The sequence below is a fragment of the Sciurus vulgaris genome, assembly GCF_902686455.1.
Source record: "Sciurus vulgaris genome assembly, chromosome: 19".
Taxonomy (NCBI): domain Eukaryota; kingdom Metazoa; phylum Chordata; class Mammalia; order Rodentia; family Sciuridae; genus Sciurus; species Sciurus vulgaris.
Window position 1 is genome coordinate 7778824 of NC_136480.1, and position 13704 is coordinate 7792527.

The 13704-nt window shown below is 43.4% G+C and overlaps 2 protein-coding genes across 5 annotated transcripts in view; both read right to left on the reverse strand.

Annotated features, from left to right (window-relative positions):
* Positions 1-5016, reverse strand: part of ATG7 (autophagy related 7) — a 237436-nt gene extending 232420 nt beyond the window's left edge. For 3 of the 4 annotated variants that reach the window (XM_079122505.1, XM_079122503.1, XM_079122506.1), the window contains exon 1: positions 4945-5016. The gene's annotated coding sequence lies outside the window, so the exon portion shown is untranslated. Of the gene's footprint in view, positions 1-4274; positions 4416-4944 lie in introns of those variants that run through there. The other variant, XM_079122504.1, reaches the window with a different exon arrangement.
* Positions 5017-8176: 3160 nt separating this feature from the next.
* HRH1 (histamine receptor H1) overlaps positions 8177-13704 on the reverse strand; it is a 42458-nt gene continuing 36930 nt past the window's right edge. The window contains exon 2 of the mRNA XM_079122327.1: positions 8177-11362. Coding sequence (XP_078978453.1) covers positions 9887-11362 — 1476 coding nt within the window. The 3' untranslated portion in view covers positions 8177-9886. The remainder of the gene's footprint in view (positions 11363-13704) is intronic.

A 13704-nucleotide genomic window follows, 5' to 3' on the forward strand; every position in this document is an offset into this window, starting at 1 on the left:
CATAAGCAATTATCTTACATATTTTCAATGTTAGTCTTCCCGAGTAGAATCAGAACTCTATGATAAAGGGACTATGTCAGGTTTTCATTTCCCTCCATTCCTCATTGTTTTCCCAGCACTTGACTCAGTCCTAGCACCTCATAGGTACGAAGTACAGCAAATAACTGATGATGATTAAACTAAGAATGAATGAAACCACATGGGATATTTGAGAAAATATGAAGGAGTCCCATATAGCAGGAAGGAGAGGTATGTGTGGCAAAGGAGCTGGAAACCATGCCAAAAAAGTAGGCAAAAACTACATTAACTGAAAAGTGAAAAGTGATAGATTGTATTGCAGCAAAAAATGTGTATTTCAGAAGGATGCTGCAACTCCAGTGAGGACCAGATCCCTAAAGCACAGCAGCCAGATGGGAGACGGGACAGAAATACAGGAAGGGTGAGGAGGGCCTGCATGAAGGCAGTAGTACAGAAATGGAGGAGAAAAGGTGACAGGAGGTATGAAGAAACTGGAATGGGTAGAATTCTGACTCCTCCCTGGGCTGGAAGGGAGAGGAGGAAGAATGGCATGAGAGGAAGAGCCCAAAATGGTGCCCAGGATTCTGTATAAGAAGACTAAATGGAACAAGGGGAGTGGGCAAGATTAAAGGATGGAGAGAGAATGGCAGGTCTGGAGAGAAGATGATGAGCTTAGTTTTGGACTTGCTGTGTTTGAGGAGGGTGCTCAGGAGAGACTCGGCTCAAGAAACTGAGAAGGGGTCATGGGCACAGAAACGAGCACTGAAACTATGGATGAGAACCAAGTAGTGGGCAGAGCTTAGAGGAAAAGGTCATTTAAAGGACAAAGAGGGAAAGAGCCCACAATGAAAACTGAGAGGGAAAGACAGACAATAAAAGTAGGACTGGTTTTCATATACCAAGGGCAGTAGCAGCAATGGCAGATGTGCCAAGAGGTCAAAAGACAAGAAAGAAAAGCGTTCAGTAGTTCTGACGACTCTATGGAGGGCAGTTTTGGTGGAGTGGTGGGACAGAAGCAGGATTTCAGCAAATGATTTGAGGAACAGAAGTAGCAATTTTAGAACACTCTTCCAAGAAATGCAGCTGGGAAGATGGTAAACAGGAAAGAAAATTCACAAATTCAAGAACCAGGTCCCTGGGCTGGGGAGATAGCTCAGCTGGGAGAGTGCTTGCCTTGCAAGCACAAGGCCCTGAGTTCAATCCCCAGTATCCTCCCCCCACCCAAAAAAAAAAAAAAAAAAAAAGAAAGAACCAGGTCCCTGAGGAAAGGAGATGGGGCGGCAAGCACAGGAGAGTAATTAACCCAGAACAAGCACCCTTTCTTTCAGTGATCTGAATTAAAGGCTGGAGAAAAGCTAGAAAAGACAGAAGAGGAAGTCGAAAAGCCTTGACTAATGACTACAACTTGGGGAAGCAAAAGGCGAGGTTGGAACTGGAGAAGAGGAATGAAAATGGAGAAGACACAATGGAAATGGGCAAGAGAGTGGCTGCCTGAGGACTCACAGAAAGCACCAAGGGCCAAACTGGCCTATATGGGGACATGATGGTGTGAAAGCATCAAAAGCATGTGTCTGCGATGTAGCTGGCAGGGCCTTGAGTTTGCCCAAGAAAACTCCTGCCCTACCTGGAGGACTCCTTGAGGAAGAGGACTTATACACGCTGGAAGACAGACTGACAAACCAAAATGAGTTCAAAGGATGAAGAGCCAGAAGAATAAAGTATGAGAAAATCCCAAAGGTGATCAATCATTCTGGAGATGGACCAGCAACTAGGTGCTACCCTGTCAGCCATGAACATAAAAATGTGTACTCTCTATTTATTCTCCTATGATTATATAATCAGGACCTCATGACACTGGACAAAGGTGGGAAGATCAGAGTACAGAAGTAAAGGGGGAAATCACTACTCAACTTCACTTCTGTGGATGAAAGTGGACAACCTGGGCCACCGCATTGTGCCCTGGATGGTCCTATCCCATGCAGTGCACCCACATTAATGCCTGAGTAATTTAAAACGGATGAGAGCATAACACCCTTGCTTACGTCTTCAGTGCTCTTATCTCCACTCTCACACTTTATTTTTTAAAATTTTTAAACAATATTTTTAGTTGTAGATGGACACCTTTATTTAATTTATTTATTTATTTGTGTATGGTGCTGAGGATCTAACCCAGTACCTCACACATGCTAGGTAGGAGCTCTACCACTGAGCCACAACTCCAGCCCCCTACTCCCACACTTTAAGAACACCAAAACTTCTTGACCTGACAACATTAACTGCTACTTTTTATTAAACATCCATCATCTACTAAAACTAAGTGGATAACATATCAGCTCATTTAATTTATAATTTTTATATTTCCCACCCAACCACCAAGCACCACACCCCGCTTTCTTTTTTTTTTTTTTTTTTTGGCAGTTCAAGAGATTTAACCCAGGACTTTGGGCATGCTAAGCAAGAGCTGTACCACTGAGCAACACCCAAGACTCCTTCCCTTTTCATAGAAGAGGAAATTGAAGCTTAGAAAGGAAGTCACTTGCCCAAGGTCATAAAACTAGTTCAGTGGCAAAGCTAGCACTGTGACATAAGCATCTGATGCCAAAGTCTGTGCTGTTAACATGCTATTGCCTCCAAGGCCCTCACGATGTGGCTCCCACTTATCTCTGCAGTCACCTCTCATCCTACAACTCTATGCTACCACTCTGATGAACAACTCGCAGGCCACGAAGTATCACTTACAGCCCTTGGTTAATGCCACCTCCCACCCCGCTTCATCTGGCACAGCCTACTTATTCTTTAGAACTTGATAAAACAGCAGCTCCTCACAGAAACTTTCTGATGTCTCAGTCTGATTTACAAACACCTCAAGTCCTCCTCCACTAAACCTCTACAATAAGCTTCATGCTATAGTTTCTAAAAAGTAAACCCCCTGAAGACAAAAATGCATATCTTACTCATTTCTGCATGTACACAGCAGATGCTCAAACATTTAAGTTTACTCTCTATAATGAAAAGTTGGCTGAGAACTTCACTTGGCTGTGGTTGAATAATAGAGATCTTAGTTCTCAGTTCCTCAAAGGGTTTCAAAATCATGTCACATGAAGACACATAGGAACTGACCAAGAAAAACAAAGAAGAGGGGCAGGTGGAACAACCAGAGCAGAGAGCTATAGGCAAGTAGTTTAATAAGACTGGAATGCAGGGTTAGAGAATAAGGGACAATATGGTAAGATGAATTTTTACAAGACTGGCCTTTTCATCATTCAGACGTTAGTTCAAATGTCACCTCCTCAGAAACTCATGCCTGTCCAACTAGCTTTAAAAAACTCCCTCAAGAAAAATACTTAAATAAAAATAAGAAGTTCCCTCTGTGTCCCCCAAGTTTCTCTCCATCCTGTTACCTTGTTTTCTTTTCTGTATCAGCTGTCAGGTTTTGAAATACTACTCTTTAAAAGTGTATTGACTGACAAGCACTGCCATCACCATCAAAAAGCAGGCTCTTTGAAAGAGAACTATTTTTGTCTTCGGTGTGTATAATAATGTCTAACACCTAATAAACAATGGAATATTTGTTTTATTCAGTCAATCAACAAATATTTACTGAGCATATGCAAGATGTCAGGGACCATTCTCTATGCTAGGGATATGACAACAAATAAAACAAAATGCTATCACTGTGGAGTTTACTACAGGTAAATAAATATGCTCAGCCTAGGAAGGAGGGTTGATGCAGATAAACTCATAGCTTTCAAAGACATATAGAGCAATTAAATGGGAAGATAATTCCAAGAACCAAACGAGGGACTGATGAGATTACTAGATAACTTCTGTAAGCTCAGCATTTAAGAGTCAGAACTAGGAAAGATCAAATGGAAGCAACCCGAAGTACTGAGCTTTTTGTCACTGAAGAAATCCACCAGTGGGCAAAGGTGTCATGGAAAAAAATCCAAGCCAATGGGAAAGGAAGCCTAGGTGAGATCCCAAACTGCAGTCACATATACACATGGGTACAGACGAACAGCTCTGTAAAAAATTGAATGAGTTGCTAAAGCTTTTTGAAAGAATAGAGAAGTATATCAATGGTCAGGGTTAAAAAATAAGTTTACATATATGCACAAATGCACCCTGGCCTTAGTTTAATTTCTCCATTATCATAATATATGTAAGTACAGTGCTCATAAAATTCGATTCAGTAAAAATAAAAGTCTGACTTTATTTCTGACAAAGAAATTTTCTTACACCTACATTTACATTACCTGACTGATTCCTCTTAAGTATTAGTTTGTAACCTCGGGACCAAACCAAGGAATCAAGAACTTAGTTTACAAAAGTCTTTGGAGGGGCAGGGATGTAGCTCAGTGGTAGAGCACTTGCCTGGCACATGCCAGGCCCTGGGTTCCATCCCCTGTATTGCAAAAAAAAAAAAAAAAAGGGGGGGGGGAGGTGGGAGGAGGAAAAGAAAAGGAAAAAGCATTTAGAGTAGACTTAGTTTAACTACATTTAACAAATAACGTATGATTGCTCCCAGAGGAGGATAGAAAGGGGAGAAAAGTTCAGATGAACAGAGCACATCTGGGCAATCAGGACAAGAACCCAGAAGTCTCAGCTCCCGTGTTCTAACAAAGGATTCTGAGCACTCCCTGCCAGAGTACATAAGGGGGGCTGACTTGGGAAATAAGGAGAAGTTTCCTAGTCAGAAGACCCCGGACTGAACCAGTATGAGGGGTCGTGGCTAGAGAGGAAGGGTGACAGGCATGTTATCAGTAACTCCCCGGAGGTGGGAGGACAACCCTGAGGCGGGCGCTGGAGGGTTCTGAAACCCGCAGTGACCCTCGCCCTCGCCGCCGAGTTCGCCCCTTCTCTCCAGGACTCCAAAACAGACCCCGCAGGAGCCCACTCCTCCCTCAGCAGCCGCGGCTTACTTACCGCCGCTCAACTTCCGGCAACCTCAGCGTCGCCCTGAGCGCGCGCCCGGATGACGTAGGCAGCCCCGCCCCAGCTACCGGGGGGGGGGGGAGATTTATGCGCATGCGCATAGGACCCTGAGCCGGCTCCGGGAAATGCGCCCCTAGCACCTGCTTAGATGGGAGGAGCTTGAGCCGTGGGAAGGCGGGGAATCAGGATGTGGGTGAGGTCCCTGGCTGAGAGTGGTGGAGACGATTCTGTCTGGGGTGTGGCAATATCTATATGCCGTTCAGCCTTTTACACACACACACACACACACACACACACACACACACACACACACACACACACACACACACACACACACACTCTCTCTCTCTCTCTCTCTCTCTCTCTCTCTCTCTCTCTCTCTCTCTCTCTCTCTCTCTCTCTCGGTCTCTCTTGATTTCTGAGGATGGCAGAAATTATCATTCCCTCTAGCATTTTATAGAACAGGGGGAGATAGGCTGCCTCAAACTAGCAGTACAGAGGCCATATGCGAGGCAGGTGTGAAGGCAAAGGAGATGAAAATTTTAATAGGTAAAGGCCAATGAAGGTTGACAATAACCAACCTGCTCTTTCGGAAATCAGTCATTATTTTCGGAGCACACAGCAGTCAGTGGGATAAAGTTATTCATTCTAAATTATTTGTTGAGCATATACTATGTGTGAAGCACTGGATAGATGTTGAAGATAGGACTGTGAACATGATGCACTTCTCAATCTGGCCTACATGGTCTTTCACAAAGTGGTTGATATAGCTCTATAGACTCACAATAATGAGAACAATGACTACTATTTATTATCTATCATGTTTTCCGGGTTTTACATCTCTAGTCCTCCAAGGTTGATGTTGTATTATTATTCCCATTTTACATGTGAAAGAACAGAGGCCGGGAAAATTAAGCAGCTTGCCAAAAAGTTAAATGGCTTTTGGGCCAGAATAGTACTCTGTTTGTTTCAACAGAGCTGGGTGAGGTGGCCTATAATCCTAGTTACCCCACAGGCTGAGGCAGGAGGATCACTTGAGCCCAGGAGTATGGGACCAACCTGGGCAACACAGCAGAACATACACACACAGAATCACTAGGAATTTCACCTCCTATTGATAGGGAACAGATAGACATGAGTGGTGGTAACAAGAGGTTAAGGGAATAATTCTAAAACTGAGCCCACGGTGCTGACCCCCACATGCTTTCTTTAAAAAAAAAAAATTACCTGCAGCCCTGACTGGTTTAAGTTGACAACATATGTCACATTCCTCAGCAAACTGTTACCTGTAGGAGAAATGCAGACCCAATATGCAAGTGACAATACAAGTCGTCCTGAAGGGGGAGGATTTGATGACCCTCCACTCAGACCAGATCCCAGAACTCAGGCAAATAAGGAAAAGTTCCCCTAGCCCTAAAATCTATAAGAACAAATTAGAACCAGTCATCATAGGTCAAAGTGACCTAGAGTTGTCTTGTATAGTAGGGACTTAAAAGTCTGATGTTAGTCTGCTATCAGCCAAAAGTCAAAAGGTGAACTTGGGTGGGACTCTATGGAAACTTCCCTGTAACCTCCAATAAAACTGGAGGGCAAGAAGGGCACACTGTCCTTCTCCTAAGTGTACCCACTCTGTCCCTTGCGTGTGACCCTTTTTCCTTTATCCTATCCCTTCTAATAAACTCATGTCTGTTACTCTGAGCAACATGTCTGAAATCCTTCTGGCATGATCACAAGTATCAAGGTGAAGAGGACGTCTCCTGGACTACCTCGGCTTTGTGGCAGGCCTCTGCCCCAGTGTAACACTATCAGAAAATATGGTTGATACCTCCCTCTGGGCTTCACTGAATTGAGCATAAATAAGCCTGGGTTGAAGCTAGTTCTTTGTAAGTTTGTTTCTCTGCTGGGCTTTCAGTTCTAACAAGCACACTTTGGAGTTTTTGCCCAGGATACAGTGATTCCCACTTCTTTGGGAACTGTTTCCAGTCATTTTGTGACATCATATGTCATCCCAGCCTTCACCATCCCAGCTTTCACCCCGCAGCACACCAGAGCTGATTGGAGAAGCGGACATAGGAGGATTCTTTACGCCCAGTTTTGGATTTCTAAACTGATATTCCTAGGCAGTGAAAACAGTAATAGAGGTCAATGGTAGCATTCTAGAGGAAATTCTATGCTTCTCCTTTCTACTCAGCATGATGTGATGCAGTCAAGGGAAATCTACACCAAAATTTATGCCATGCTGTTTGGACCTTGCACCTCCAGAGGTTTATGAGTCACCATAAAATCTTTAATTTATAAAACAGCCTTTCTCAGGTATTCTGTAACAGTAATGAAAAGCAGACTAATATAAAAATATATGTAAAGTATCCAATATTTGGTAAATTGTAAATTTGACAAATTGGTCAAAGAATTGGTTTGAAGTTGATCATGCTTAAGTCAATGAAAAGAATCATAAAGGAGTTTCTGAGTCTGCGAGATTGTCAGTAACATCAAATTCTCTATAATGACTTTCTTGTAGGAAGTATTTATTTTAATATTTAAGGCAGAAAGACTGATTTCACATGTACTCCATCAGTCACTGATTCTTTCCTAACAGGCTTGGGCTGAGTTATCTCTGTGCCATAGTCCAATGCCTTTAAGGAATTTAAAAACGGATTCCATGGTTCAGACAGGAGTAGAAAGGGCTTAGGTTTCCCTGTGTGTACAATAAGGAAATCTCGCTCACAAGGATATGTAAAAGTTACAGTAAAGTCTGTCACCTCGTACGTGCCCAATGTGTTTTTAAAATTTATATGAATGTCCTCTGTGAAACAGAGACTATGCAAGCACTTGAGACACTGACAATAATAATGCATGGAATTTGTTCCTTGATTCTGACCACATGGATTCATTGACCCTTTTTTGTTCTTGTCAGACTCAAATCCAGATCTCTTTGACCCCAAAATCAAAGCTCCTAAGCATGTCTTTCCACTGACTGTCTGGATTGTTCCTCACCATAAGTAATGGGCACTTAGCCACTTGTCTATGTGGAGTGCTCTCTGCTCTAGAGTGTTCTCTGCTCCAGAGGACCTTGGGGAGTAATCTCATCTGTCTCTCTCACACGTCTTCTGGAAAATTATTTCTAAGCTGAAAGTGAACCTGTTGCAGCTTCTGAAACCTGGAACAAAGTCTCTGAAGCTCCCAAAATTCGGAACAAGAAGAACATTCCAGGATGCAAAGTAGAGTGAGAATGAATCTTTTTATAAAACTTAAGTCCTTTTTGAAAGACATTGACAAATGTTGACCAGAAACCCTCTATCAAGCCTTGTAACATTCCTCAGTACATTTCAATACATTTTCTCCATTCAACATACTCAGAAGGGTAGAAATAAATAAATAAAAACCATAACAGTATCCTTTAAAACATCATATTTTAGGTAAGTAAAAATATCTCATTTTAATGGATCATGCAAACAGGAACACAAGACACAGAAGACCAGCTTGTACAAGCATTCCCATTTGTTACACACATTAAGCTTTAGCATTAAGTTTTAAAATACAAATCACAACCAGACTGCAACATAAATACCAAATATAATATGTTCCCATGCCTTTGCTAATTTTCAGTTAACACATGTAAGTATAAAAGAACATGATGACTTTAGGACTCAGATAAAAATAATGCACAGTCCCTTCAAAGGGTCACCTGTGGCCACAGATGTATTCCATGTCAGCTGTTTTTCCTCTCAACATATTATTTTGGAAATTGTTGCCTCTCTTGGGAACATTGTGTGTTTGTATGTGCGTATATGTGTATACTTAACAGGATGCATTTCTGCCTTTTGGAAAAAATGTGTTACGATGAGCTGCAACCCCAGAGATTTTCATTCTTTCTTACATAACTAGCTATGTGATCTTGGGCACCTCATTTCACCTTGATACACTTCCATTTGCTCCTCTGAGAACTGGAACCAATAAGGCTTCTTCTGTTGTGGTGTCATGGGACTTCCATGAGGTAAACCTGGTCTGGCCCTCAAGAAATATGGCTTTCTTGCTCCTACTCTTTTGTTTTGTTTGGCTGTTTTAAAAAATATTTTTTTAGTTGTTGATGAATTTTTATTTTATTTATTTACATGTGGTGCTGAGAATTGAACCCAGTGCCTCACGTGTGCCTCACATGTGCTAGGCAAGCACTCTACCACTGAGCCACAACCCCACTCCCTTGTTTTGCTTTTAACACACACTCACTCCAGAACGTTTCCTCTCCCTTTCTTTTGAGGGCAGCTTTTGTCACCGTGTTTTTAAGAGCCAGAAGGAACTTGGGATTGAAAACAACAGACAGGCAAGCTGCATAATGTCCTATCAACTCTAAGACATGCGTGAGTGAGAAAGAGTAAGGCAGAATCTGTAGCGTAGATCAGACCTTGGTTCTGGAGAAAGCTGTAGAAAGGGCTCAGAAGAGAGGTGTTCTGAGAAGTGGCAGCCACAAGGGAATAGCTGTCATGCCTCTCCAGGTGACCCCTAGAAGGGGGCAGCAGCTATTTGCATGTCTCTGCACAGACATCCAGCTCTGTTGCAGGCAGAGTCCTAATTCTCCAGTGGATCTCTATCCAGTGTCCCTTCAGTTACCAATTAATTCCAGTCTGAAAACTCAAATTACAATGAGAGTCAGAGACTCCCACTTCTCCCTGAGAGGCAGGACAACTCAGCTCCACCCAGGTCTTGTTCTCTTGCAAATATTCTGCTTTCTACTCCAAGTACAATCTTCGCATTGACCACCACCATCTGCTGTTCTTCCCACAGTACCTGAGAACTTTTCCACACCAAGCAGCCCCTAAGACTGTGGTTTCAACTCTTTTCCAGAAAGCCCAGGTGCTCAGCAATGCCCAGACTTTCTTCCTCCATCTCCTTCTTGGACATCGAGTATCATTTTGTCACAACCTCGGTGCCTCCCTTATGATCGAATGTGTAGAATTTTCTTGAATGTCTTCTTGAAGTTCTCATTGCACAAGGGGTAGATGAGGGGGTTCAGTGTGGAGTTGATGTAGCCCAGCCAGATGGTGAACATGTGCACATGTTCATTGCAGCAGCTCTTGCAGAAAGCAATGACCATGAAGAAGATGAAGTAGGGAATCCAGCAAAGGATGAAGGCTGCCATGATGAAACCCAACTGTCTGGCAGCCTTCCGTTCGCGGTTCACATGCAAACCAGACACGTACTGTCTGGAATGGGAGCGGAGCCTCTTCCATGTGAACTTGATGTAGTCCAGGCCTGGGTTGGACCCACTTCTCAATTTGTCTCTGCCCAGTGCTGGCTCTGTGCTGGTGTCTGAGTCTGTTGTGCGGCCGATGGACTGGCTCTCAGCAAACATGTGATCCACTGACATCTCGCTGACTCGATGGGTGTTTAGGCTCTGCCCCTCCATCTTGAGCTGACTCTCGCTCTTGTCCACAGCTTCGCAGCCCCTGCCATCTCCCTCTGCCACACTCTGTGTCTGCACAAGATCAAGTGAGAAGCAGGGGAGTTTAGCTGCTTCTCCATCCTCCTCTTGGCTCAAGGTATCTGGAGATTTTCTCTCCTTGGTATCCAGGGGTGATGGCTTCAAAACAGGTGCACTACTGGCATCTTTCGACTCCCTTTTCAGAGCCTCCTTCTCTGATTTTTTGGTGCCCACCTTGGGATTCTCTGGCTTCTGTTTAATTTCTAAGAAAGCAGGAAGGGATCCATTGATGAGCTCCCGGTGCTGACAGTGTCGTCGTACAGCCTTGTAGATCTTCAGATAGAACCAGAGCATGAGTAATGTGGGCAGGTAGAAGTTGATGATGGCAGTCATGATCTTGAACCAGGTGACATCGTAGAAGTCCGTCTCACACTTGTCCTCCCGGCGCCCTGAGGTGCGGGACATGAAGTGATGCCAACCTAGGATGGGAATGACCCATAGAAAGGAGAGAAACCAGGCTCCCAAGATGGTGGCTGATGCTCGGGTCTTGGTGCGATACTTCAGGTACCTGAGGGGCTGTTGGACAGAGCGGTAGCGATCAATGCATAAGATGAAGACACTGAAAATGGATGCCGTGCTAGCCACATAGTCCATGGAAAGCCAAAAGAGGCACAGAGGGCGACCCAGGGACCACTTGGTCATGAGGAGGTACAGGATGTTCATGGGCATGACCACAGCACCCACGATCAGGTCTGCCACAGAGAGGCTAACGATGTACAGGTTCCCCACAGTATGCAGCTTCCGCTCGCTCCGTATAGCATACAGCACCAGCAGGTTGAGTACCACTGTGACTAGGGAGATGCTGCTCAGGACCACCACCAGGGGCATCAACTGGGGGCTGGCCATGGTGGTCTTGTTCCCCTCACACATCTTGTCTTCTAAGACATAGGAGGAATTGGGAAGGGTCATTGGCACAAGGGCAGTCTCCAGCTATGAGAGAGAAAAGATATAAGGATCAAGGTCAGAGATTTGGTAATCAGTAGTTACTTGGAAGCATTGTGTTCATCAAGCTAGACTTGTATGCTGTTGGGGGCAGTGACACTGCTGCTGACCTACCTCACTAACATGTACCTTCTTCCTCATTTATTCAGTGACTTTTTATTGAATTCCTGGCATGGTTCTAGGTGTTGGGGATACAGCAGTGAATTAAATAAGACAAAAATATTCACCCTCGTGAAGTTACATTCTAGTAAGGGAGTCTGGCCAAAACAAGGTAGGTAAGTAATTTATTAAAGTCTCTAGGAAAGTGGAATCCATCCTAACTGGTCTAAGCCAAAAATAGTAATCTAATTTCTCTTTGCCAGTGGTAGATCTAGGTATGGCCAGGAGACACAACTGTAGTCAAGGAAACAGAGGTGGTGTTCAGGGAAAGTTCTTCATCTCTGAAAAAGGAGCAAAACAAGAAAAAGCATTCTTTCCCACATGGCCCCTTCTTGCTGAAAGGAAGTGAAATAGTCATGTTTGGAGCTATGGCAGTTGCTCCAGATGTTGGGGTCATCATGGAAATGCCAAGGAAACCTCATCACTGAACTGCTAAACCAACCCTGGAATCTTCTCCAGACTTGTTAGGATAGAAAAAAGTGAAATGTTTCTTCTTCCCTTAAGTCACTGTCAAGGGGGATTTTTACAAGGAGCTAAAAGCATCCCTAACTAACATGGAGGGCAGGCAGGTCAAGGGGATGTATTAAAGATACAGAAATCATTAAACAAATCTAGCATATCCCTAAGAACAAAGGTTATCAGGCTACAGATGTACCTCAGTGGTACAGCAAGTGATTAGCATGTGCAAGGCCCTGGATTTCATCCCCAGCAATGCAAAAAGCAACTTAAAAAGGAAGAAAGGTCTTTTAAATGGGAAGGGAATTGTGATATTTCAAAAGCATATCTAATTTACTTTTGTATTTGATAAATTAAAAAAACATTTTTATCATTACATAAACTATGTCAAATAATACGTAACAAAATTTTTGCTAGTGAAGGCAACACAGAAAAGAGATTGTATCCTCTGTTATTGTTGATCCTCTGTTGTTTGTCACTTTTCAATAACTATAACAAATACCTGAGATGATCAATTTATGAAGAAAAAAAGGTTTATTTTGGCTCATGGTTTTGTAAACTTCAGTCTAGGATGAGGCAGGCCCATTGATTTTCGGCCTCTGGTAGGGATGCTGGGTGGCAACAGTGGGGAGCGAACAACAGAATAAAATGCCCACCTCATGGACAGGAAGTGAGAGAGAGAAACAGAAAGGCCTGAGGTGCCATATCCCCTTAAATGGCAGGCCTCCATGACCTGAAGACCTCCCAGTGGGCACCACCTCTTACAGGTTCCACCACCTCCCAATAGTACCACCCCGGGGACCAAGCCTTCAACAAAAAGAACCTTGGGGGATACTCAGGACCCAAACTAAAACAAGCGGGAAGGGAAGGTAGTTATTAAGAGACTTGAAAGGAAGAATTGTTAGATTTTAATATTCAATAAATGGTATGATTTTAAGAAAACGAGACACACTAACAAAGAGGGCAGATTCTCTCAATAATTTAGCAGAAACCTAATTATTTTTACAGTAAGAAAAAGTCATAAGTTCTCAAGCAGAAGGCTAAATCCACAGCACTTGTTTTTTGCTTTGTTTTGTTTGTTTGTTTGTTTTTGTGTGTGTGTGTGTCACTATGGATTGAACCCAGGGGTCTCTACCACTGAGCTACACCCCCAGCTCTTTTTATTTTACTTTGAAATAAGGTCTTGCTAAGTTGCTGAGGCTGGTCTTGAACTTGCAATCCTACTGACTCAGCTCCCAAGTTGCCAGGGTCACAGATTTATGCCACCATGCCCAACTAAATACACATCATTTTCCAAATAAAAATCAAGACCCCAAGGCTTCTGATCCTTGTGCAAGGAGCTTTACAAGATACTTTGTTGGAAAAGCACTGATTTTGTCTGCCACTAATATATTTTTTAAAATATTTTGTTTTAATTGTAGGTGGACACAATACTTTTATTTTATTTTTATGTGGTGTTGAGGATCAAACCCAGGGCCCCACGCATGCTAAGCCAGTGCTCCACCACTGAACCACAACCCTAGCCCTCTGCCACTGATTCCTTAAGTGATCTTTCAGCTTTGTTTTCTCGTATGTGTGGTGGGACGGAAGATCTCTAAGAGTTTTCCCAGGTATCCTCTCTGGAGCCTCTCTTGAGGTGGGTTTCCATGTTCCCCTCCAGCTTTGCATAGTCGCCTGCGATCAGAGCACTGACCACTTCTCTGACTTCAATACCA